Raw genomic sequence first — 24,557 nt, 5'->3', positions numbered from 1 at the left:
ATCCGGTCCACGTCCGGATTTGACATGACAAGCCACCTAATCACACGCCGCTATCTATCGCAGAGATTATAGCTAATGAACCAGGCGAACGTAGCAGCCTTCGAATGGGGCCGGTTCGCTTCGAGCCACCGAACACGAGACACGTTTTCGATGCATTTGCCCCGTGCGCTTTTGTTGGTGGCTCGTCCTATTTGAGCATGACGATTGAGCAGCACGGCACGAGGCCCGTTGGTAGCGATGAATCTGGAGCCGGATTCTGATGTGGTTTCGATTGTCTTCTTCCGAACGACACCCGCACGTGACATGGGCGGTGTGGATTTTTGTGTGCGCCCTTCGCATTCATCACTCTTGTGGGCTCTGTTTCGCAATGGGTCCGCCTGCGTGCCACAGTGGACAGTTCTTGAGCTGAGGCTCTGCACCATTAGCTTGGCGTTGAGCGAACTCGTGCATAAATGAGCCCACGATGGAACGTTCTAGCAGCCAACCAGAAGGAATTGGATCGAGTGGCTCTCGGATCGAATGGCAACCGAACAAAAAAGCAACCAGCAGGATTGGAATAAAGGACGCACGTTACAGTTATGACGTCACAGCGCTACGTCACTGACAATGCTGGTGGAGCCGTTGGCGTCTGGTGATGATGGGGGTGGATTTTTGATCCTTGAATCCAACCGTGCTGAAGTCACCTCCAGTGGAGCCCACGCTGTGCCAACCCAAGCGGTGTATGAAGGTTAAAAAATGCCTTCACGGAGCGTTTTTGTTTGCTTAGTGGCTGATGCGACAGAGGGATCCGAGAAGGTTGAAGTGCGGCCCGATTGATGTAAAATTATGAGTTAATACGAAACGAGCTTCTCACAATTGGGACGAATAATTGAGCACGTGTTCGACCCGGCGGCATAGGGCGAACGAGCAGAAGAGATGGGCTGAAAAAAGGGCCACACGAGATGGTTCGTGAAATATAACCCTCAAAAAAAAAAACAGGGGCTTCGGGCAACGCATCTGATCGTAACATTCGGATGTGTGCTATTTTTTTGTTGTTGCTGGCACAGTCACACACCAGGCGCCTCCATTTCGAGCTACTTTCAATGGGGCGCGTTCGGGTGGGGTTGCGTTGGTAGGTAATTGGAATCATTTTCGATTCCCATGTGATTTCTTTCTACTCTCAATCATTGTCCGCACGCTTTCCGTCCACAAGCGAGTGGAAAATGGAACGTTTTTTTTGAGCCTCCCGTGTGGGCGTTGAGTCAGCTTCTTCACTCCATGCATCCCATTGCGTCGTGTATCGTGCTCCTTCTCCTTCTCGATCGAGGGTAGCGTTTGCGTTTCGTGACAATGAAAGAAATTAATTAAACACGTTCAGGGACGCTCACGTTCCGGCCTGGCTCGAGGTAGCCACGTGCGGCTGATAACGATGGCGGCGCGCTTGGAACGCGTTGGGACGTTGATTTACTTCCCATCTTGAGCGTCGATTGAGGGCAAGTGTATAATGAGTGTTTGCCATTTTTTTAATGCATTGTTTCACGAGCAAACCCCAACAAATTTTGGTTTGTGATTGAACGACGAAAAAAATGCCGTGCCAAGTATCCCCTATGAGTTGTTGCTTCTCATTTTCCAACCGAACGTGAGCCAGCAACATATTGCAATCCCATTCTTTGTGCTTTCCCAATTACCATTAAAATAATGTTTTTGTTTTTCTTCAACCATTTCATCCATTTTTCACACAGATTCACCCAGCAGCCGGAGCAGAATGAAAACGGAGGAAAAAACAAACGTACCCCGCGTGCGGATAGCCGTGCTCGGGAACGTCAATGTGGGAAAATCCGGTAAGTGACGGGTGTTGTGTTGTCTTTCCGAAATTCCGGATCCGCTCAAGGGCAAGGTTCTCGGTTACCCTTGAAGCCGCTCCATCTTGTGGTGTTATTATTCAAAACCGGCTTGCCAGCGAGGAGAAGAAACGATTCGCACATGCTGCACATGCTTGGTGGCCACCGCCTTTAAATCCGGCTCGAGTCGCTCTCGATGGTCACTTGGTTAGTTGCGAGCGCAGTCTCTATTGTTTGATAATAAACAATGGCACAAGCTTCCGCGGGAGCCTTGGAAACACGAACCAACTGGCGTGGGGATCGTGGGTGGGCGAGCTTGTGGTCGATCGCACCGTATGGGCGCAAGATGTTGCATTTGCATGGTTACCATCACCGAAAAAGAAGCGCCATCTCACGGCCGGCGTAAAAAGTAACATTTTTGGACGCAACGGACCTTCTCGGGTGCGAGCGATTGTTGGCGGTTTTGCCTGTTTGCTAAACAACAGCGTCGACGGATGGGGCCGTGGGTTGGCTTCGGGGAAAACAGCTTTCCGGCACGTCCTTCGGTGGCCGTGGACTTGAAGATCATAAAATTATGAATCGATTTGTTTTTCTTTCGCTTTCTCTTCGTCCGCGTAATGGCCCCCTGGGAAGGGATGGGCATTTATTGACACGAACGAGCACATATCATGGTGTCGTGCGCGGTTTCCTCGGTGGGTTTTTGATGCTTTTTTCCCTTCATTTTCCAAAGCACGCAAAAAACAACCGAACGTGACCTGAGTCGAAGTGGCCGCCTACGAGCGGCTTGCAGCGAATGAGCGATGGGCGGCTCATTTTAAACTGGCACCGCGGAAAACACTTTCCGCGCGTTCCGAACCCATACCGTTCGCAACACTGACGAAACGCGAGATCGGTGTTTGGTTTCAGCTCGTTCAGCTTGGAGTGATTCATCCACCCGGGGCGAATGGAAACAAAACCTCGCAGCGCCAGTGTCCGTTCGGGCTTGTCGCGAAGGGTGCTCTTTTAAATACACACCACCGGCCCAGGAGCTGGGGTACGTGCTGCTGGGCGAGAATGGACCAAGAGTAGAGCAACAGCAAACAAAAGAAAACAAAAAACAAAATGGCCACAGCAGAAACAACCGCAACCGTTGCGAACTAGTTGGCAAATGTTCAACAATGGTGCGGATGGGAAGGATGTTGGGCCGGAGAGCGCGTAAACTGTCGGAAAAGTCACCATACAAAATGAAGCAAGCAAAAGGTTGGCTTGTGAGAGTATGGTTTGGTTTTTTTTTTTGCTTCTGTGTATTAAAAACCGTATGAAAAACTAGAAAAATCCTCAGCTCAGAAGAGCGAGCAAACAAAGGTCGCGTTTCGCTTCCTTTCGCTTTATCCTCGGCGGCAGAGCTGTCGACAGCCGAACATCTTCCTCTTCGGTGACTGGTTGGCCCTTTGCATTTATATATATTTCCCCCATCGTTTGCTGGTTGGTTTCGTTTCTTTTTGTCGTAATATTCGGGGCTACTTTTTGGCAAGAAACCACCCAAGCCAGCTGGCACGAACTGGGAACCATTTTGTGACAATTATGAAACCGTCACTCATCAGTCACCGCAAGTTCGCGCCGTACGAACGTTGGTGAAACCGTGCCAAAACACGCCCGGGAGCCGCTGCCAAAATGCTGATCGATTTGCTGTCCCTTCCACGGGAGGGGTTTGGGATTTTTCCGTTTCTCTTCCGATATACGAGAAGCGCGGGACGGAATGGGGCACGGGATTTTTATCATGATTCAATATTTGCTTTTCGCCTGTTTTTTTTTGTCACTCGAAACGGAACCGATCGAGGCATTCGTTGAGCCCCGGGCTCGGAGATTATTTTTAACTCAAAAGAGCTCCAAAAACTGTGCCCGATGGCTGCTATCTGTCGCCGGTTCGTTCATGTGGTGTGTTTGTATATTTTCTTCAGCCTTTCAACGGTACTGATTAGTGTGAGTGTTTTTTTCTGGACCGCAGTTTGGTGGACGGAAAACGAGCTAGCATCGATCGCGTGCACTCACCTGCATCCTGCATGCGATCGTTTGAAGTCCATCGCCCTTTGAGGCGGCATCGTTTGCAACGACGTCCCGGGAACGACGAAATGGCCGGCGATCCGGATCCGGATTCGAGGGAAAAGAAAATAAATATGCGCTTCAAAAGCCGGCTTGCGCTGAAATCGAAAACCGAAATATCGTTCATTCGGCTGGGTTTGGTGGTGATGGAAACTTATAACAAAAAAAAAACCAGCAAAGCAACGATGAAGCAGTAAATGCACAGCACTCACCCTCTACACCTTTACGGTCCTAAATCTCCTTAGCCTTAAGCAGTCAGGTGGAAGAGCTGGAACGTGCCCTTGCCTCGCTCGACATCAGTGTTTTCTCGCTCCATCAGCTGGTAAATATTGCACCAAGCCGCGATGTTTACGTTGCATGTGTGCACATTTTATCTCAATGGAGAACTAGCGCCCCTTCGCGGGGGCGAAACAGGGTGGCCACCCCCCAATTCACGGTTTTTGAATGGCGCAATGGCGCATCTTAACGACGGCAATAACGCGATACTTGCGATGCAAATGAAATGCATCGCTCTGCTGCGAGTTGCATCGCGTGTGCATGTGCGCTAAAGCGTGAGATTATTAGTTGCCAGCATCATCTTTCACCCATCGGGTGGGTGATCGTGACGATGGGTTTTACAACAGTGGCAACGGGGAAGCGAAAAAGAAATTAAGTAGTATGCGAGAGAGAGAGAGAGAGAGAGTGCGGAAAAATGGCGCGTTTGAAATTGCGTCTAAATTCGCGAGTAGTGCAATGCAGTTTAGTGTGGGTTTTTGATGCGCGCAGCTCACTACGTGCCGATACGGGGATGTTATTTATTTTCAATCGAATTTCTCTAAACACCACCGCATCGGGAATGATCCTGGGGTCGGATCCTGGTAGAGGCACTTTGATTACACGATGTTCCACCCACGGAGGGTACGTGGCTTCCGATGTCGACGCGTGAAAGGCGCTACAATAGTAAACATTTATCGTTTGCCCACGGGGAGGCGATCACGCTGCGACCGAATGCACATGCACTTGTGGTTGGTTGGGCGAGGTGTCGCAGGTTAGAGATTGGAAAGTTGATTTATAGCCCACCCCGGGAGAGTAGTGTTCACTCCACACGCTCGTTCCGTGCTCGATCAAACCGCAATTCAATCACTCAGCAAGGGGTTCCGCGCTACGGGGTGGCGTGACATTGTGACGACTTACATCGGCGTGGTGGCCTTCCGTGACCATCACACGGACTTCCTGTTTGACGCGGCTGGAAATGAGTGCCACAAAAATGAGGTTAAACTCACCCATTGTCAAGCCCCGGGGTGTGCGCTTTGTTCGCACGATTAGTCGCCGGGTCATCGAACGAGCGTCCGAACGATTAATCGACCATCGGGATCAGAACACGACCCCAGCACGTACGTCTGGGTTGGGAGTTTTCCAAGCATTCGTTTGACAGGTGCGTTGTAACGACGGCGCGATAGTTTTCGTGCCAACAACGTGGCCGAAAACCGATCTGCCAAAAAGGGGAACAATACTTGGCTGTGGTGGCTCAAACGCAACCTCATTTATCACTCGCATCCGGGGGAACGCACGAACTGTCCGGCCTCCCGTTGACAGCTCAATGAGGCCGTTGACCTCAATTATTGTCCACCGAACGCGTTCACCTGCACTGGCCGTCGCAGCCGAACCACGGGCGTCCTGATTGACAGCTCGATTCCGGTGACAGAGCGCTCGGGAACGAAAACAAACCAAAGCAAACCCAAACCGAGCGAAAAGAAAAGCTCGATCTCTGACCGATCGCGGTTAAGATGTCGCTTCCCACACCGGCCCATTTTCTTGCGGTACTTGAGGGTGCGTTTTTTCTTTCCACCCATTTCCACACACATACCACCGCGAGTGTATCACTTTTCACGGGACGCCCGCCCAGAATTGATCGCTCAATCGGTCGCTCCGCGATTGACATGCATTAGCCACCGGTTTGCGGTGCCATTTTGGAGAAAACGGAAACCTTTCTGACGATCTACAACGGGCACGTTGAAATGGCCCCTCTGCAGGGCGCACAACATGAAAGCGAAACTTCACAAGGTCACCGCCGGCAGATGTTTGTCAAATTTATCAATTAGCTCAAACAAACCGACGTGCGCTCGCGCGGTTCATCGGTGGCGGAAGATAAATACGGTCCCGGACGCGGGTTAGCAGCACCGGCTTTGCGGTGGGTGGGTTATCGACGACGCGTCTTTGACCTAGATAGCGAGTCCACCGCATTTTGTCGGTGGTCGATTCGCTCAAAAAACCCACCTCGCTAACGGGGAATGGTCGTAAAATGAGCGGCGCTTCAAGTGCCACCCTAAGTGGTGCCCATTTTCCGCGTGTCCATTGGCGGCAGGAAGTGGGAAAATTTTTCATCACACCCACTGACGCGTACGGCGGTATTATGGCGGCACTTGCCACGGGTTCCACGAACCCGGACGGTGTTGAACGGGTGGCGTTTTTTTTTTTCTGCGTACGCAATTGGGAGTTAATCTGCGGCTTCACCTCGGTGGTCGGTTTTTAATATTCTCGCCCGTTGGCCACGGGCCTAACTGTGGTATGGAAAGTAAGCGAGTGGGAGGTGGAAAACCTCCCGATTTCCCGGGCATACGAGTTATTGAGGTTAAGGAAACACGCGCGTACATACGGCGATTGGCACCGGGCTGACTAATGTGGTGTTGTCGTTTTTTTTTCGTGTGATCCTTGCTGCAGTGGAAATGTGAAAAATGACTCGAAACATTTGCGATTAGCTTACCGATACCGTTGTGGATGTGAGATGCTACAGAAAAGGCGAAAAAACAGCGACGTGTCTTTGAGACGAGCGTTCGTTCACTTTCCAGCACCAGGGCGCCATTTTGTGGGCTCATTCTGCGAAGCTTTCCACGTCCTGCTGAGCGCCCTACGACCCGGCTGAATGTTTCTCGTGTCAGCCACATGTCGTCGCAGGTTGCCATGGTGAAGACACGTGTAGCCGGATCCGACGGGGTCATGGATTGCTGGGGTTTATAAAATTGCTCTCGTACTGACGGTCACCGGCACGGAGACCAACCATATCATTAATCCGATCGTTTGTTTCACTACTTTCAGCCCTCACGGTACGCTACCTGACGCGACGATTCATCGGCGAGTACAGCTCAAACACGGACCTGCTGTACAAGCAGACCGTCACCCTTGACAGTGGCGTGCTGGACGTGGAAATTGTCGACATTTCGGCGGAGAACGACAACGGTTTCCCGGTGGAGCAGATTCAGTGGGCCGACGCGTGTCTCATCGTGTACAGCATCACAGACCGAAGCAGCTACGAGTACGCACAGCGATCACTGGCAGAGCTGCGTCAGCTGCAAAACGCACCCTCGGCATACCTGGTCGGCAATAAGGCCGATCTGGATCACCTGCGAGAGGTACGTTCCCATCTGGGTTGGTGTGCGCGCGTAGAAAGCCAGGAAACCCAAAGAACATGCCCTCGATGTCCTTCGAGTTTGCTTTGCTGTAAAACGAAACGGCATATCATTTGGGGCATCACCCGTCGCAGAATGGCGAACTCTTGAAGAAAAAAGGACTCACACAACCTTCACGGGTGACGTTTCATCCATTACGTCCGCTCTGGTTGGGGTTGAAAATTGATAATTAAGTCAAACGTCGTCGTCGTCGTCGTCGTCTCCGTCTGCAAGTTTCATCTTGCGACGAACGGATGGCATGTGTGCGTGGTTTTTGCTACCGCTACCGATCGCCCACTGGCATGTGGCACTTAACCTTCCACGCTGCGTCTGGATTATGTTGCGAAAAAGTTCATTTTTCACCGCCATCGTGCGCTAGTAATGCCCTGAAATGATGCTAAAGGAAGAACGAGCGAGAGAGAGAGAAAAGCGTCAGTGAGCGAGAAAAATCTGAGACCGAACGTAACATGCGAACGCCAATTAGAGCGTGACGTGAAATTTAATCGAACCACGCGCGAACCACGCTGCCGGCAAATTTTGGAACCCCATTTCTTCTTTTTCTTTCTACTCGTCATCGGTCAGAGCCGGGCATCTGGCAATGGTTGGGGGAGTGCTTTCGTTCGTTTAATTTGCTCTCCTGTCGAAATTCATCCCAAATTTCTGATTGAGCTCTGCTTCGCTACGGTTACGCGAGATCGCTCGAAGTCTTGCTAACGAAACATGTTAAGATCGGTTTTCTTTGTTTCTTTTCTTCGTGCTCTCTTTCTCTCTTTGTCTTTCTCACGTTTACTGTCTTTGGGATTGCCCTCTGGTGGGGCAGATAATGTGCTCCCGCTATCGCATAGTCGCGTCCTGAAGCACCATCGCATTCCGTAATGGTGCCGTGAAGCGCTGTGGGGATAGGAAGGTTGATTTTCCCTTCCATTAACGATGATTGGAGTTTGGATGATACCCACGGTTAGTGTGCTCGAACGTAAAACCACATAAAAAAAATACATCCCATCGAACAGCTATGCTGCTGTTGCCAGGTGAAGCGTCATTAGCGATACCGTGAAAAACACCATGCGCCTCCATCGGGTTCGCGATGCGTTAAACATGAGAGTTTAAAAGTCTCCGTCGATCGTCTGTTTCTCGCTTTGCTCAATTTTTTTTCCTTTGTCACGTGATCACAAGGTGATCTCGAGAAAACCATGTGCATGCTCCCAAGAACTGATGGAAAAAAGGATGGTATAAAATAGCGAGGAGATTCCCGCGTGAAATAAATCACTTATCGATTCGCTACAAAGTGGTCGAAGTGGCGTGAAATGGTACCAACGCTGGCCAACTCATCGATAAGGTGTGAGTTGTTGGGTACGTGTTTCGCCTCTTCTCGCTCGTGCACATTTTATGATCACCATCGCAAATCGGCCGTGTGTGAAACGGTCGAGGTTATGCTTTGCTGTTCGTTGCGGGTTGATGCATTTTGCTCACTTTTCGGCAGCTACACTTTGTTACGCTGAAATGCACACAATGAAGCAAGCTGCAATGGCACTGCATAGAGAGTCTCACATCAGGAGACCGGCGTTTTCACGATCGTATTTACACTACCGCAGCGGTACCCGAACCGAAACACAAAAGAAGCATGCGAATAATTCACACCGACCGTTTGCCGTTTTGTGGCCTACATTTTACGACCCAAACGGACGGAAGCGGACCCGGCGATGGTGATTAATATGCATCGTTTGCATCGCCGGTTTGCATGAAAAATGAACAGCTTAGGGAAACGGGGCCTGATCAGGCGCCGATCGGGGATGGGCATTTAGAATGGAGATAAATATTTAGCAAACCGATACCGCTGGTATGCGCCTGCACTGGAACGTGATTTTGTTTATTCAAAAGGGTTTTCCGCTTCCATTATTTACGTGCTCGAAAAGGACCGTAACACGTGCACGGAGCATGATACGTGGATGAGAGCGTGAGTTGTCCCCGGTTTACGCGATTGTGAGGAAAGCATTTTCATCCCTACCAAGGGGCACCTGTTGTGGCGGCTCTTCGTTCATTCATTAGTCACGGTTGGTTCGTCCACCCGGACCACCCCCCAGCCAAGGTGGCAGCCTTTTGGGTTTGGGATGGTGTATCTGGTGTCCCCACGTTAAGGCCGGCCAGGTCTCATTAACACGTGTAATTTGGCGAAGTGTTTGCCAAACCGACGATGTCAATTCCCGCGCCCGACAGCCAGTGCGCGCTTGTTAGTGGCTAATCGAAATTAATTATGATGCCAATCCGGGTCGAATGTGGGCCGGCCACATTTGGCGGGATACGTCGGCACGTCGCCACAGTGACATTATCCAGAGTGGTATCTCGTTGACCCACTTTTGCGCGCCCGACAGGCGAACACGCGCTCGCGAAGGTTTCTTGCTTTTTGCGGGGTGCTTTTTTTTGCACGCGCGCGCTCGCGCAGACAAACCGATTAAGATGTCACGCGAAGGCTGCTCTGAGCCGGGGGATGGCCCGGGGGACCGGGTCGTTGACCTTGGGTTCACCGCGGGATCCAATTGGTGCCAATTTGTTAGCATGACGGGCCAACGGGCCGGCTCGTTCACGGTGACAGATGCTTTGTTTTGATCCTAATCCTGCCCCGAGCAGGACCCTCATGGTGCTCATTAATTTCACGACGTTTTGGGGGAGGAAATGGAAACATGTTTGGAAAATCACGGAAATCAATGGCCGAGGGAGAGAGAGATAGAGAGAGCGCGAAGAGAGTGAGTGTGGGAATTGCCAAGAGGGAAGAAAAATCACCAACAAATTTCGCGTGTACAGAGAAACCCACTTAACCCAATTTCCGGTGGCCAATGGACCGACCGGGTTAGTGACAACTTCTGTGCAAGAATTCACAAGCCCTCCCACATCTTTACTAACCTCCCACCGTTTTGTTTTTTCTCCCCCCTCAAACAGGTCCAGGAAACAGAAGGCGCATCATTGGCCGCCTCACACGCGATCGGTTTCTGCGAAGTCTCAGTCGCCGATAACACGCCCGCCCTTTACAAAGCCTTCGAGCGGTTGCTGGTCGAATCGCGAGCCCGCCCGGTTAAGCCACGCAAGTTCTCCGTCAGCAAGATGTTCGGTAAGTGGCTGCCTCCGAGGCTTTTGTCTTTGTGAACGGCTTGCACGAAAATGCACCTTAACTGATGGCGTTTGCTGTTGCTTTTTGTATGGTTGGCTTCTTGCAGGAACGCTGATCGGTAATAATGGCACCCGGCAACCCCCAGCGAGCCAGGGTACGGTCGTACCCTGCCACAAGGGTGAGCTGCACAAATCGCGAGTGATGAAGCGACGTCAGGCCTTCACCGCGACCGCTTCCCTATGACCGACGTCGACGACGGCCGAGGACAGCAACTAAGTGGAGCACGTCTCGTACACACACACGCCGATTGGGCTGTATGAACGACGCACGAGCAGACGTTTGGCTGGTAGGAGAATTAACTAAAAACCAAAAAAAAAACACACACACACACACCCACCCAAGATAGTTGGCGGAAAAGATATCGGTAGAAAAAGCCAGCCAAAACAGGATCCCCAGGATGAAGCGCGTGGGGACGCTCGTGTGAGTGGGCGAGTTAGTGGGGCTCAACAAAATTTGTGATGATAGAAATAATATTGGAAGTGATGTCCTGGGCCCCACACACGCCCCCACACCCACCCCACACCAATCCCGGCGAGGTGTTGCCGAGGGAGAGAGTTTTCCGAGATTTTGTTCCGCTAAATTGGCGCGTCGAATCAATCTCGTTTGCTCAATCGATTGGGCCGGCTCGTTGTCTAGCGTCTAGGATTCGTGCTCCCCATCCCCATATACCACCATTTTCATCCTTTGATTTCGTCCTGCCGGAGGAGAGAGACTGAAAGAGAGAGAGAGAGAGAGAGAGAGAGAGAGAGATCGAGAGAAAGCGCTTGCTGCCTTGCGAGCCTTCCGCGCCATGGTACGCCTTTATCGTTTTAGCTAAAGGAAGTGAATCCTTGGCGGCGGTGGGTTGGGCAGTTGGAAGCATTTTCTTTTCGCGGGCGCGTATGTGTGCATATGTGTGTGTGTGCGTGTGCTGTTGTGATCATTTGCAAATCGCCTTAAAAGAGCGCGACGTGGTTCGCGATTCTCGGTACGGATGGGATTATGCGCGCGTGCAGCAGGTTGTTTTTCACGCTGGCTGAGTGGAACGGGGCGTTCCGTTGGTTTTCCACCCAATCGAGCCTCATTAGTGTCGCATTGGAAATCGGCCCGTGACTTCACTACAGACCGTGCAGGGGCAGGGGGCAAGCAATGTGCGGCCATCGAAAATGGGAATCGAACGCGTATGGTTCCGCGTTCACTCGTTCGATTTGATTTGAAGTCGAACTACGCGTGCCGTTCGCATTTTCATTCCCCTGTACGATTGATTGTACGTTTGTTCTCGCGTTACATGCGAGTTTGGTTTTGTTTGTGCGTGTGAGTGTTTCGCTCCTTTTATTCGGTGTATTTTGTTCAATTTTCTTGTGAATTTCAACTGGATAAAACATCGATAACTATGGTGAAAGGCTGACAATTTATGTCTTTCCTAGGGGTGTACAATCGTTCGGGATATGTTCGAGAAAACGATGGTACGGAAAACCATCTTCCATGAAGGATTCTGGATCGGGACAAGAATGAAGAGCGAGCGAACTGAATTCTATTGCTTGGAGTCATGTTAAAGTCCCTTAAAGTTATGAGCCCCGGAGCAGTTGCACTGAAACTGTTGCTAGGTGGGATTAGAAAACCGTGGAAAATCATGCAGGATGGTTGCTCCCTGCTCCAGCTGTTTGAGTGATAACGTGATAACCGTTCCGGTAACGGCACTTCAAGTGGCCGCTTTTCCGGAACCGTTACTGACGAAGGGGCTAGCGCAAACAAACCGAATGCCCGGTCGAGTGACTATGTTTTGCCGGGAAATCCAGGGACTTTTCGTCGGAGAAAATGATTCCCTGAAAAGCCCTGGAACCACTCGAACGCGTTGCCAGGACGAGTGTTTCAGCTTGCACATTAAAATGGTTGCCGGTTGGGTTGTCGTGCGTGCTTATCGGTCGAAATGTGCCATGTGTTATCATTCGGCTGTCAGCAGCCGTTAGCGACGGGTTCAGTGAAACACCATCACCGGCGACCAACCTAGAAGCCGTCATCGTATTCATTGTTCTTCGCTATCTCTGTATTTGGGGGGGTTAGGAACTATAGTTACCCTCGAACCGTTTGGGAACGCCGGCTTGCCCAAATTAGCAGACCATGGGTATTTTTACCTTGAAACTGAAGTATCCTTGAGCTTGCTGGTTTCGTACGGGAACTCCAGTCAACCGTTCAAGTGGATCCATCCGATCGGGTGTCGCAAATCAAACATGACCGCTGGCGAATGCGAGGGTGTGTCCTGTGAGACAGGTGTTCTATTTCCGAAACCGTTGTCGGAAAATCTGTGGTCTTCCATTTGTCCCGGTCGATTGTCTCCTGCGTTGGTTTGCGGCTTGGAAAAATAATAAATAGCTCAACCGATCGAAAGGGTCCTCCAAACATCGACGCGTACGGAGCCAAAGCAAAATGATTTCCCTTCTATCGTAGGGCCATTCCGATTCAACGAACGAAATTAGTATGCAACCGGAAGCGGGTGTGTGTTGCGTCCCGGAGCCGTTTGCTTTCGTTTAGCTCTTTGTGAGCTTGCGGTTTGACGCAAGTGCGCATCCGTAAGACCACCGCAAACGGAACAGCAAAATAGGAACCCCGGGACGGCAGGGAGGCGAGAAAAATACACACGCAAACCGAACTGTCAATGGCAGAAGCGATCGTTCGGTTTTCCCGCGGTTCGCGAAGGGATGGCGCTCCGGCTTTGACTCCGGCTTTGACTAATCGTAAAAATAGATCCCTCCACCTGAGCACCGGGGGTGCGTTTTTCTTGGCTTTTGCGAGCGACCCTGCTTGCGTGTGTGTGTGTCTGTGTATGCCTGTGTGAGAGCGTGTGTTTTGAAACGTTTCCCAGCCTCCTGCGCGAGCGTTTTGTGACAAACGTCAGTAGCGAAGGAAATGGCCCGCCTCCCCAGCACCCAAGCGTTGGCATTTCCGGCTTGATGATAATACACCCGGAACGGCGGTGGAAAATTCGTTCCAGCATCATGGGGCGATCGCGGTCGCACGTCATCACGGCGCATTGTTTCGAACGGGCCTCCTGCCTGTGTGACGGTGTTTAACTATTTTCGAATTCCTCCCATCCTGTCCGGAGATGAGTAAGACATCGCGAGTTGGATGGATGGGTGATGGGTTTTATTTTCTTCTTTTCTTTTTCGGTTCCATTTCCACCCCCACAGTAGCCGGTCGTCGGACGTCATCGTTCGGTGCAGGAGATGGGGATAGGGATATGGGGCAGATGAAAAACGGTCCGTTTGTTTGCAGTTTTCCACCGGTTCGAGCCGATCACGTTCTCTGATGGATGAGTGTACAGAATGTTTGCCGCTTGATCTCTCGTTTGCGTTGGGAGCAAATAATGGCGGATGGTACCGTTTCGTTTCGTTTCGGTTCCGTTTGCCTGTTTTCTGCTTTGGTGAAGATTGGTGAAGATAGCAACAATGAATGAAAGTACGTCCTCTGTTGCTGTACGCTGGCCGGTGTATGGTGCTGATGGGCCATTCATAAAATTAGACAAAAAAATCCTCACCCGAACTTGTGCTTCACGGTATATTTACGTCGACTTAACCAGCCGCTTGAAGTGGTTGTTTTTGTGTTGAGCGAAGTAACGAACAAAAAAACGGGGGAAATCAACCAGGTTACGAAAGCAAGTACCATTTTTCTTTTTGTTACCAAAAGCTTTCGAAGTGGGTAAACGAATGATAAATGATCAAAGAATTAGCATCATTGCTATCGCACTCATTCATACGTTATTACTCACTCTTTCATTATCATTCATTGAGTTGTTAGATTAAATAAACGGATGCGGTTTTGATTCCTCTCCAGCCTCGTATAGTTCTTATACAACTGATGGATTGGAAGAGGTAAAAGGAATAGAAGGTGAAAGAAGGGATAATAATTCAAGTACGGCTGTGAGTAAGGATAAGTTTCGCGCGTGGCATCGATCCTTCGGCATGCTTTTGAATGGAAAACCATTGCGATGGGTGTTGAAGTTCGTGCACATGTTTTTGGTTCGATAACGTTTTGCTCTTGGGAAAGGCTCTCCGAAACACACGTAACAACACGCGCCAACACGCATTTCACCTTATAGTTAACGTTTCCCAACACGCTTCCTTCGTCTCTCTCTCTCTCTCGTGTTCTCTCTCTTTCTCTCTCCTTGTTCCTATCTCGCATGTAACCTGTTTTTCTTGCACAATCACATGAGTTTCCGCGAAGCCAGGGAAACAACATGCTTTCGAACACTCTTGGTGTGAATGTGAAATTAAGCGATACAACAGGAAGTCCCCACTACAGGAAATGTGAAATGTAAGTTAACACGTAGACGGTTTCCAGCGTGAAACCAGGAGCGTATAGGATCTTAAGCTATTAGGAAAGCGGCGGTTACGTGAACGGAAACAATGTGTTAAAATAGGAAATCAATTCTCCCACTGTTTACAGTGGAACACGAGCCTAATATCAAATTATATTTACTGCGAATTAATAGAATAGTTGTTAGCACCGTATAAGAAGCCTATTGGACGAGTCCATTTGTCGGTGCCCAAGGGGAACGCTCGCCTACACTAGCAAGAATTGTTCAACTATTGTTGAGTTAAGAAGCAGCAAGATTAGGAAACGAATCGAGGGCTAATTTGCTAATCGATACCGTTGGGCAGCTTTTCCCCTGTTCGTTGGTTAGGTAAGGCGTAACATTGATAGCATTAGTAGCGAGTAAGAAAGCTGAACGGACACCGAAACCGACGGATTGTCCCGGATAGCCGAGGAACGCATTTTCGCACGATCGATTTGATGTCGTTTTTCTCCGTCTTTCGTTTCCCTTGTTCGGATACGCGCGTATCCTGACCGATATGCATAGTTATCCTTCGGATACAAACCACCCCCGTAAGGGTACCCCACTCTTGTATTATTATCTGGTAAGTGTTTAACGATTGTAAGCGCTGAGAACTGGCTCATCATTTAATGGAGACGCCCAAGGGCTGAGTGTCCTTTTCCGCTCCATGTAACAATTTCTCACGGTTTCGGCGAAATAAAGTTTAGAAATTTGTACTAAATGAAACAAATACGTTTTTTGCTATGTTTGAAATTGAGTTTCACATCCGAAAAGAAAAAACACAGTAAAATTGAACTGGTAGCACAATATCACAACGATATCACAACAAAGTTCTCTGATTTAGGTTCTAATGAAGGTTAGATTTCTTCAGCAGTATATTCTGTTTGGGAATGGAGAAAGTTCTATTTAATGAAAGGAAAATTCTCTTCTACTTGCAGCTATGACGTTCCATCGCTTTGTGTCAAATTTAAGGAACGAAGGTTTTCCTAATCACAACCGAGGCTGTAAAATCACCTCCCGGTTAAGCATCGAGGGCACTGCAAACGTGCATCATAAATCATGGGGCATTTCAAACGCCTCGAGCTCGCCCGTCGTTCAATGCCACCGTAATCCTCGTCACGTTGTGTGCGAATCTGGCCGAGCTGACCCTACCATCGCACAACGCACGACCTCATTATCCACTGCATCGTGGTCAAGTACCACGCTCAAGTACCGCCGCTAATGGCGTCGAAAAATAAATACCTAATGTTGCCCCTGCCGGGCGGATACTTTACGCTAATGTCGACCGATGATGGCCATACGCAACCACGTGACAACGCGGTCAAAATTCACCCTCGAGAGGCACGTGAGGTTGTGGCTGTGTCGCGCGAGATTTAGAGATAATGGGCCTAATTCGATGTTGGAATGCAAATCGTCGCTTTGTCACCGTCTGATGTCCTTTCACTCGGAGCGATTATCGGGGGAAAGGTCGTGGCCTCAGCCTTCGGCCTTTCGGCAGCGAGCTTTTGGCACGTGAGACTCTGGTGGGATTGACACGAGCTGAGGTTACTGTGGAAATATCCTTCGTAGCCTCTTTTCACAGCCATTTAGCGAACAGGTTTTTTATATGAACGCGAAAGGACCTTCCCTACGGGCCATATAGCAGTCTAAGAAGCGGAAGACTTTTTCCTTTGCACTGATTATGGGTTTACCACATTCATAGAATGAGTTGATTACATATCGATCAAACCTCCGAAGCGGCATACGTAAACCCACCTGCCACACGTTGCACTGGAGCGTGCGGTGAAATAGGTGGAAAATCAAACTTCATCGATTACGCGTCCACTGCTTCCTTGCGTTAATTGTGCAGACGTACGAGCGAAAGCAATCGAAGCAGGCTGTAGCTCTGTAGTCATGGAATTGTTTTGATTTCCCAAACCAATCCAATCGAACGAGGCGCATCGCTTTCGACACGTCCCGTTGATGGAAAGTCCAGCACTTTCCGTGGAGTGATAGATGGAGAGAAAGCTCCTGCAGAAGCTCCTGAATCCACATCTCGTAACATCCGGACAAACAAATGCTCGCCGAACGTCGAGGAGCAAGTTTTCCTGCTGCCGACCGTAAAACTTTATCCTTCACCGGAAGCCCGACCTGGCGAGGCGTTATCGTCGCGCTAGGACGCAGCAATGTGGTAACAGCTCTTATTGCGTCGTGCGTTTCACGGGTTATCAAACTCCGGTCTAGGGAAACCCAAGGACCAACGAACACACTCTGGCTTTCGCCACATGGAAAGGACACATTCTACAGGTGTCCCGGTGGTGGTTCGGGAATGGAATCGAGTACACGGCAAATCCATTACGCGCACACGCCATTGAGCCGGTTTCGACACGCGCACACGCTGGGTTCAGTTCGTGGCCACCGTGGCCCCTTGGGTGTGCCGGGGTCGCTTGATGGGGTGCTGTGAAAATTGCGATCCATGCCGCGACTTGCTAGACGAAGGCGCTACGGCCCACGTGAGGTGGCGGCGTGGCAACACATCCTATTCGATCCGGCGGGCTACGAGCACGTGGCTTTGGGTGTTGCCAATGGGCCAAGGCAATGACCGCGAATTATACGCTGTAGGTAGAGGAACGAGAGAAAACAAAAAAAAAAACGCCGGGAAAACTCATAGGTCGCGTGTTTTCCTTGTAAACCTTCCACTGAACTTCCGACGGCATGTTGTGCTGGCATGGATATAAACGGGTTTGGTTGGAGGAAAAACATTACTCCCACCCGTCGTCTCGATTTAAGGATGAAGCTATTTTGTCGCTTTCAAATTTACGCACTACTCGTTATAGTTTGGCAGGTAGAGAATGGGAGATGAAAACAAAACGAAGAAATCACCACAAATAGGTCGTCGCACACGTGCTATTTTAACCATCTTGGCCACGTGTGGGAAGGATTTTTGAGGTCTACAGTCGTTTTGAGGTTTGGTTTCTCTTTTCAGGGATACAGTTTCACGAAGTCGTGAGATAATGACGCTTTTCCACAGGATCCACGCTGTTCGGTTGTAGCGTGTTGTTGATACTCAGTGGCGGATTTATTATCCGTTCAGGTTTTAACAGTAGGAAAGCCTTCGTGGGCCACATCTCACAGGGTTATTTCAAGGTTCAAAAGTGGGTCTGATTAACTATTTTGTTCTGTATATCTATGATTATCTATTTTGCTATTATTTTTCGAGTTTGCGTACCATACCCAAGCGTCAGTTAACGACCACCAGAGTTTTGAAGCACTGATTTTTGTTGCAGACCTGTATTATCATTTATCCGGATGGCCAAGAAGGAACTTCCTGTTGACCGAAACGTTACGTAGCAGCGAAAATTTGACTGAATTCGTCGCCAAAGTACGCACGCATATATCCCCATGGAAATGCCACAACCGTTCTGCATATAACGTCCATCCCGACGGACCGTGCCGTGTTACGTAAAATGCAGTCTTCGTTCTTTTATGCCTGCTATTCCCCCGGCACCCGGCACATTCTACACCCCAGCCTGTTCTGCTGTGTGCGAAATCCTGAAGCGAAAAGGTCACCGCCGGCTGTGGCATTGCAGCGGTCTGGATTTACCTAATATACGCAACTGCGCACCGTTTCCCTGCCGAGTGCCGTAAAAACTTTAACTTTGTCCGGAAAGTTGCGCGCCATTGCCATTTGCGGACTGGCCGCACACGTCACCGTCGCCGGTTGGTGCGGTTGTGCAATCGGTCAACTATTCTTTGCTGCATCGATTTTTAGTCTGTACACCTGGAGAGATTCTATTGCTAACACAGCTACTTTATTGAACTTCTTTAACGAAATGGTGCAATTGAACGGACACACGTACAGCAAATTGACGCGGGCGAGATTCCGTGAGGTTTTGTTTGCGCACGATCAGCACCAGCTGGCTGCCGTGAAAACACAAACTATACACGAATGATATTCGAGCTAAAATCACATACATTATTTCTAGTCTTTGCGTTGGAAGAGTCTTTTCTTACAAATAGGTAGAGTGGAAGGATGGCCGACCTAAGCGAAAAGGAGACTCACGAAAAAGTAAAACCGTAACGCACAGGAATGGCACAACACGTAATGGCATCTGGGGCTCTGTTAGGTGTGCATTTAGTTTAAGAGATCCGATAACAGCAGCTTGACGATGTTTTCGATGACGTTCACGTTCGACAGAATGCTCATGTGATCGGCTCCTGGGAACTCTTTGGCGATGATCGGCTGCTTCTGCTGGGTAGTCCATTGCTTGCAGGCTTCAAGTGACCTCGCGTTCACCGTGCCATCGCCATTGCCCATTTTCAGCACCGGTGTGCCACTGAAATCGTACGATTTCTGGTAGTCCAACCTGAAAAAGGGAGAGAATCGATGACGCGATTTTCTTCATAGGCCACGTGCTGGTAGTAATAGCTTACGATTCGACAGTATTGATGTTGCTACCGTACAGACAGTGCAGCTCGACGCCGGGCGCAGTGAAGTTCATCGTATATGGCAACGAATCCTTGCGCATTTCCCAGCCCTCGCTAAAGTCGAGATCGTCGAAGAAATCAGGCATCTGTTCCATTGTGTACGTGCGAGATTGCGTCCGAGCGAGCACCTCGTTGGGTTTCCAGAACAGTGGCGACGGTAGAAGCCACGCCAGCGAGGGATTGGTGATTTGTTCTGCGCGCATCACCTTACCGCTCAACGCGAACGCACCCAAATCATCTCCGATGGCGTAAACCTTGAGGGCTTTCACACTGCCCGCCCAAGCACCGGCTAGCGAAATTACCCGCCGGACGTATTTAGCCTTCCAGTCGGCGGATTGAAGCTGCAGAAAGTGCAGTGTCATCGGAGCACCCATGCTGTGAACGATAAACGTTACCGGCGTTTCTTGGTTCAGGGCGTATGTTTGTTCGACTAGGTACTTTAGCGCAAGGAAGAAATCCTTGTGTTCATCTGGAAGCAAGCGCAAAGGAATGCAGTTTAAATCGGTCCCTTGTGGACACAGTATACGGTACTGTACTTACGTGGACCCTTTCGAAAATCGTATGGTGCCCCAACGATCGATTTATCCCGCATGTATCCATTCGCGACGAGTGCGTTTGCGATGTTAACGAAGTACGCACCAACCGAGGCATGCGACGGATCAATCCATTCAACCGTTTCCGACTGTCCGAAGCCTGGCACGCGTGTAACGACTCCCGGTGCGTTCCTTGAAGTGCGCGTATTGTTGTCGTATACCAAGCGGATGTTATCGATCCAGCAGTCGATCACCAACGGGAGCAAAAGCTCTTTGTTGAGCCAAATGTTGAAGAACGTCGTAGTGTGCTTCTGACAGAGGATCGATACCTTGTCCGGTTTGTTGATCATTGCATCCATCTGACTTCCGCCATCGCCCGGTACTGCAATACGGAAGCGAATAAAGGACAAAAGTTAATAAAGATACGAGAAAACGAATGAGGTTCCATTGGCATCGGGGACGAACCGTGGCAAAATAGGGTACCCTAGACCAGAGTAGCCCCCTAAAGCGAACAATTTTCGAATTAACAGCAAAATGTAAGAGCAAAATGCTCTCTCTATTCAGATTTGCAAGGACTCGCATGATAGCCATGGAGAGACTGTTTAGCTAATTTAGAAAACAACTCTTTCTAGATGTCGCAATCAACAACGAGCGATATTGTGCGGCATTGACGTATTCCGGTGAACGATCGATGTTACTTTACCCCCGGATGATGCGATCATCGTACGATCATCGTTTACGTTAATTTACTTTGTTTGTTTTGCTTTCAACCGTTGACCGTGATTCACAGGCGGTTGTTCCATTGATAAGCGGTTGTTCCATTCTCGCCACATGCCCCGACAAATGCGTCCCTTTGCCAACAGGATTTGCCAGACAAAGAGCCGAATGATTGACCAAATTTGACAACAATACAACCCGAATACTTACCAAAGACAACGGGAGACAGCTTGTGGTCTGGTTTCAGCAGATGGGAGTACTTCTTGAAAATATGCTTCAGCGAGCCCAAATATGTGCCACCATGGTTTAAAAACACGGCGGATGTGAGAGAACAGCAGCAGAGCAGAAGAAATGGAAATACCAGCAGAAAGCGTGATCGCATTTTGTATCCCGAGTGCCGATGAACAATATTCGGGAAATTTTGCTAATCTAATTTGCTAATTTTTGGGAGGACCCGATCGATTCAGATTACGAATGCAAGCAAAGTCGCAACAAATCAATACTGCGCAGACAAAGTCCAGACCCGTCTTGATGTAGCTAATGCACTAACAAAAAAATTGCGCTCAAAAAGCGCTTAATACGCATAAACTTTAACTAACAGTTACAACGCACGCGAGCTGTTTGTCGACGCTACTCGGGCACAGATTTGATTTTCTGCTTGCTTCGACAAATACCACAGACTGATTGAAACAAAACAGACGCGTCCGCGAAAACGCAGACGAGTGATAAGTGTTCACCGGAGGTCGTAACGCCGCCGACAAACGTGCGGTTTGCTTGATAACAAAAATAACTATTCAATTCGAGCTTATTTTAACAGTGATAAGTTTGATTTTGTTTGTTTTCTATCTGGTTAACAAAACAAAATATTTTCAATTATAAAAACAATGTTATAATACTTCTAAAACGATTTAAATGGTATTCACTGATGCTTTTGCGTCTATATTTAACTGATCTATTGGGAATTATTGATGTTTACCCCTGAGAACCCGTGTTTACCTGTTTGACAGTTGGCACAGTGCCTGTTGTAAAAAGATGTGCACCACATGTGATTTGACAGTTGTGAATATCCTTGCGATAAAACACTTCTCAAATTCTCGTTATTTGATTGCTTTCACGTCATTAAAGTATTCAATGAATACCATCAGTTTGCTCTGCTAATTTTGAAGATTTCAAATATTACTGACGTGTGAGTAAACTGTATTTTATAGTAATTTATTTTAAATATTATTTGGCTGACGCCTGCGAGATTCCGGTGTTCATGTCAAACCCATATGTCAGTTCAGGCGGCAATGTTTATTTATTTCTCGTTGCGCCAGGCGCATTTTGTGCATAAAATTGGAAGTTTCAGAAAGCCGCGTCCTGCGAAAATGTTTGTTTCAGTTCCGCCATAATTATTTTTATAATAACCACCAACAAGATTATAAGAAGCTTTGATTTAGCCGTTTAGTCGATTTTTTTAAGTGTAACATAGCCAACAACGAACCAAGGCATCATGGATGACCAGGTGTGCCCGCGATGCAAAACCACCAAATATCGCAATCCGTCGCTTAAGCTGATGGTGAACGTTTGCGGCCATACGCTATGTGAAAGCTGCGTGGAATTGCTTTTTCTCAAGGGGTCGGGCTCGTGCCCAGAATGTAACGTTGCGCTGCGAAGAAGCAACTTTCGAGTTCAGTTGTTTGAGGATTCGAACGTCGACAAAGAGGTACAGATTCGCAAGCGCATCCTGAAAGATTTCAACAAAAAGGAGGACGATTTTGCAAACCTCGACGAGTACAATGATTATCTGGAAATGATCGAAGAACTCGTGTTCAACCTATGCAACAATATCGACATCATTAACACAAACAAGCGGATCGAGCAGTACAAGCGCGATAACCGAGACATGATCATGAAGAACAAGTTGAAGCTGAGCAAGGACGAGCTAGAACTCGAGCAGATCGTAGAGTACGAGAAAGAGCAGTTTGATCAGCGCCGAAAAGAACAGGCCATGATCGAGGCGGAAAACCGGAAACAGAAGACAAAAAATAAGGAAGAGCTTATCGACTCCCTGATGGCCAGTTACGAGGATGCGAACGCCATCGTGGACAAATTCACGCAGAAAGCTGAACAAGCGCAGATTCAGTTACCTAAACCGGTGGCACCACCGCCCGTCGCTAAACATACGCACTTTTCGTCGGGAATTGCGACTGGATTCCAGGGCCAGCACGGTTTTCTGGCGGTGCCAAAGCTTGAGGAAGGCCCGCTGTACGTGTACGAGTCACAGGAGTTTTCGACGGATGGACCGACGCCACCATCGTTATCAGAAGTCATTAAAGATGGTTACATAAAGCACATACGGTAAGCATTCCAAACCGCACAGCCTAAAAAAACGTACATTACACTAAGTGGTTTCTAAATACGGTCAGGCTGTTCTTAAATAATAATAACCAAGCGGGTGTTTTATTCTATATTTTGTAGGCCTGAGAATCTGGCAGAGAAAGCTGGTGGTTTTCAAACGAATGTATCCTGTCTGCGGGCTATCCACGAGGCGTTGGCGGGATTGTATCATGGTTAAGTTAGGTAGTTGTGTAGAATTTAAAATAAATGCAAGCTATTTTTACAAAACTGAGCGTGGTTTTAGTTCCAATGGTCAAAACATTCCACTCCTATTCTACTCACACATTCGTTCGTTCGTTCGTTGGATGAGTAAACGATTCGAAGAATGGGAAGAACGTTGAGGAACGTTAGTATTTTAAAAAAAGTTTAGACATATGTTTAGACGGAATGGGTTCACACCGGAATAAACAAATTCCATACCAACGATGTCAAACATCGAAGCATGCTGTCTTTGTATCGTTGCCCCTAGTAACAGCTGCTTGAATTTATAATAGCCTTAGTAGCTCTCGTGTGTAACTTGCGCCACTCTGTTTCACGTACGTTCGTATGCACGAAATTCTGTTTGTGTGAAGGTGCTTCGAGAATAATGTTAAGAAATCGAGTTTCGGTTTTGCGAAGAGCGAAGTATTCGGCAAATACAAGCACTCCTCTGACGTTTCCACACACAACGAACGATGGTGGCGCATCGGGTGATGGACCAATCAGCAGTACCACGGTGGAAACACTCCAGCTCGCCGGTTCCAGCCTGCCAAACGAAACCTCGTCAGTTGCGATCGGCTTGAATACGATGGATATCACCAACCTGGAAACCGGTGGAACTTTTCTGCCATTTTCGCTGAACGACAGTGGTGAAATCAAGGAAAACGAGCTGCGAGTGGACGATGATGATGACGACGATCTGACGAAGGATCTCGACTTCAGCCACACTGTCTCACCGGGGTTGTTTTCGTTGCCATCACCTAAAAAGGCGCGGTTGGTTTCGCCACAGGAAGTAACTCAAGAGACGCCCGTTCCCCGTGCTACCTTATCCAGCCGGCGTGCCACACCGCGTGCTCCATCAGTTCAGGTGTCAGCTTCGAGTTCTTTTAAAACGCCGCTACCAGTTCCACCGTCGGTTCAATTTCAGGTCACTGTACCCGAAACACCACAGCAAAACGTAAGTGTGACACCGCGCTACAACCGCCCGGTGTCGCAGCAGGCTGAGAGATTCAACCGCAAATCGATCGCCGTTGCGATTGACGATTTGAACGAGATGACGGAGGAGCTGATAGAATTTATCCGGTTTTTCGAGGAAAAACATCCTCCAAGCGAGTAAATGAACCGATCGGAAGCTTGGAACCCTTCGTCTTTCGGTTTCGGTTTGCATTTTCGGAATGATTCCAAATAAACACCCTAAGAGTTGTTGAAGAGATGTACACATATAGTTTCTATTTGTTTCATTTTTGTTTTGTTTCTTTCATAACTCTATATCTCTTTTAAGGAATGCCAGTGTGCCCGCGCTGTACGCACGAAACATGCCGAAACGATAGCGTTGTTCGTCTTGAAGGCAGAGTTTTTCTTAGATATGCAAGAAGGTACCAAATGAAAGATACCTAACGAATGGCCTGATAGCATCGCGTGGGTAGGAAACTGAGGGTAAACGTGACCCCACAGTATGAG

At 48.9% G+C, this 24,557-nt stretch overlaps 3 protein-coding genes across 3 annotated transcripts; 2 read left to right on the top strand and 1 right to left on the bottom strand.

The window, feature by feature from the left end:
• The first annotated feature begins 1,744 nt into the window (after positions 1-1,744).
• LOC128726906 (ras-related and estrogen-regulated growth inhibitor-like protein) lies at positions 1,745-10,673 on the top strand. Its single transcript, XM_053820752.1, has 4 exons — positions 1,745-1,820; positions 6,978-7,291; positions 10,262-10,430; positions 10,537-10,673. Exons 1-4 carry the CDS (start codon positions 1,745-1,747, stop codon positions 10,671-10,673), a joined length of 696 nt encoding a protein of 231 aa, XP_053676727.1.
• Positions 10,674-18,577: 7,904 nt separating this feature from the next.
• Positions 18,578-20,901, bottom strand: LOC128723178 (phospholipase A2 group XV-like). Its single transcript, XM_053816894.1, has 4 exons — positions 20,730-20,901; positions 19,810-20,184; positions 19,216-19,738; positions 18,578-19,148 (listed from the first exon to the last, which is right to left on the bottom strand). Exons 1-4 carry the CDS (start codon positions 20,899-20,901, stop codon positions 18,917-18,919), a joined length of 1,302 nt encoding a protein of 433 aa, XP_053672869.1. The 3' UTR covers positions 18,578-18,916.
• Positions 20,902-22,011: 1,110 nt separating this feature from the next.
• Positions 22,012-23,076, top strand: LOC128726208 (CDK-activating kinase assembly factor MAT1). Its single transcript, XM_053820002.1, has 2 exons — positions 22,012-22,859; positions 22,980-23,076. The coding sequence occupies exons 1-2, from the start codon at positions 22,012-22,014 to the stop codon at positions 23,074-23,076; spliced, it is 945 nt and encodes a 314-aa protein (XP_053675977.1).
• The last annotated feature ends 1,481 nt before the right edge of the window (positions 23,077-24,557 follow it).

The sequence above is a fragment of the Anopheles nili genome, chromosome 3 (assembly GCF_943737925.1).
Source record: "Anopheles nili chromosome 3, idAnoNiliSN_F5_01, whole genome shotgun sequence".
Classification (NCBI taxonomy): Eukaryota; Metazoa; Arthropoda; class Insecta; order Diptera; family Culicidae; genus Anopheles; species Anopheles nili.
This window is presented reverse-complemented; position numbering and strand designations above follow the sequence as displayed.

Excerpts from the sequence above, each read along its gene's own strand:
- LOC128726208 (XM_053820002.1), top strand. The coding sequence starts at position 22,012 with ATGGATGACCAGGTGTGCCCGCGATGCAAAACCACCAAATATCGCAAT. Across the intron at positions 22,860-22,979 it reads GGTTACATAAAGCACATACG|GCCTGAGAATCTGGCAGAGA; the intron begins GTAAGCATTCCA and ends TATATTTTGTAG.
- LOC128723178 (XM_053816894.1), bottom strand. The coding sequence starts at position 20,901 with ATGCGATCACGCTTTCTGCTGGTATTTCCATTTCTTCTGCTCTGCTGC. Across the intron at positions 20,185-20,729 it reads GCTGTCTCCCGTTGTCTTTG|TACCGGGCGATGGCGGAAGT; the intron begins GTAAGTATTCGG and ends TCCGTATTGCAG. Across the intron at positions 19,149-19,215 it reads AACATCAATACTGTCGAATC|GTTGGACTACCAGAAATCGT; the intron begins GTAAGCTATTAC and ends TCCCTTTTTCAG.
- LOC128726906 (XM_053820752.1), top strand. The coding sequence starts at position 1,745 with ATGAAAACGGAGGAAAAAACAAACGTACCCCGCGTGCGGATAGCCGTG. Across the intron at positions 1,821-6,977 it reads CGTCAATGTGGGAAAATCCG|CCCTCACGGTACGCTACCTG; the intron begins GTAAGTGACGGG and ends CACTACTTTCAG. Across the intron at positions 10,431-10,536 it reads CTCCGTCAGCAAGATGTTCG|GAACGCTGATCGGTAATAAT; the intron begins GTAAGTGGCTGC and ends GGCTTCTTGCAG.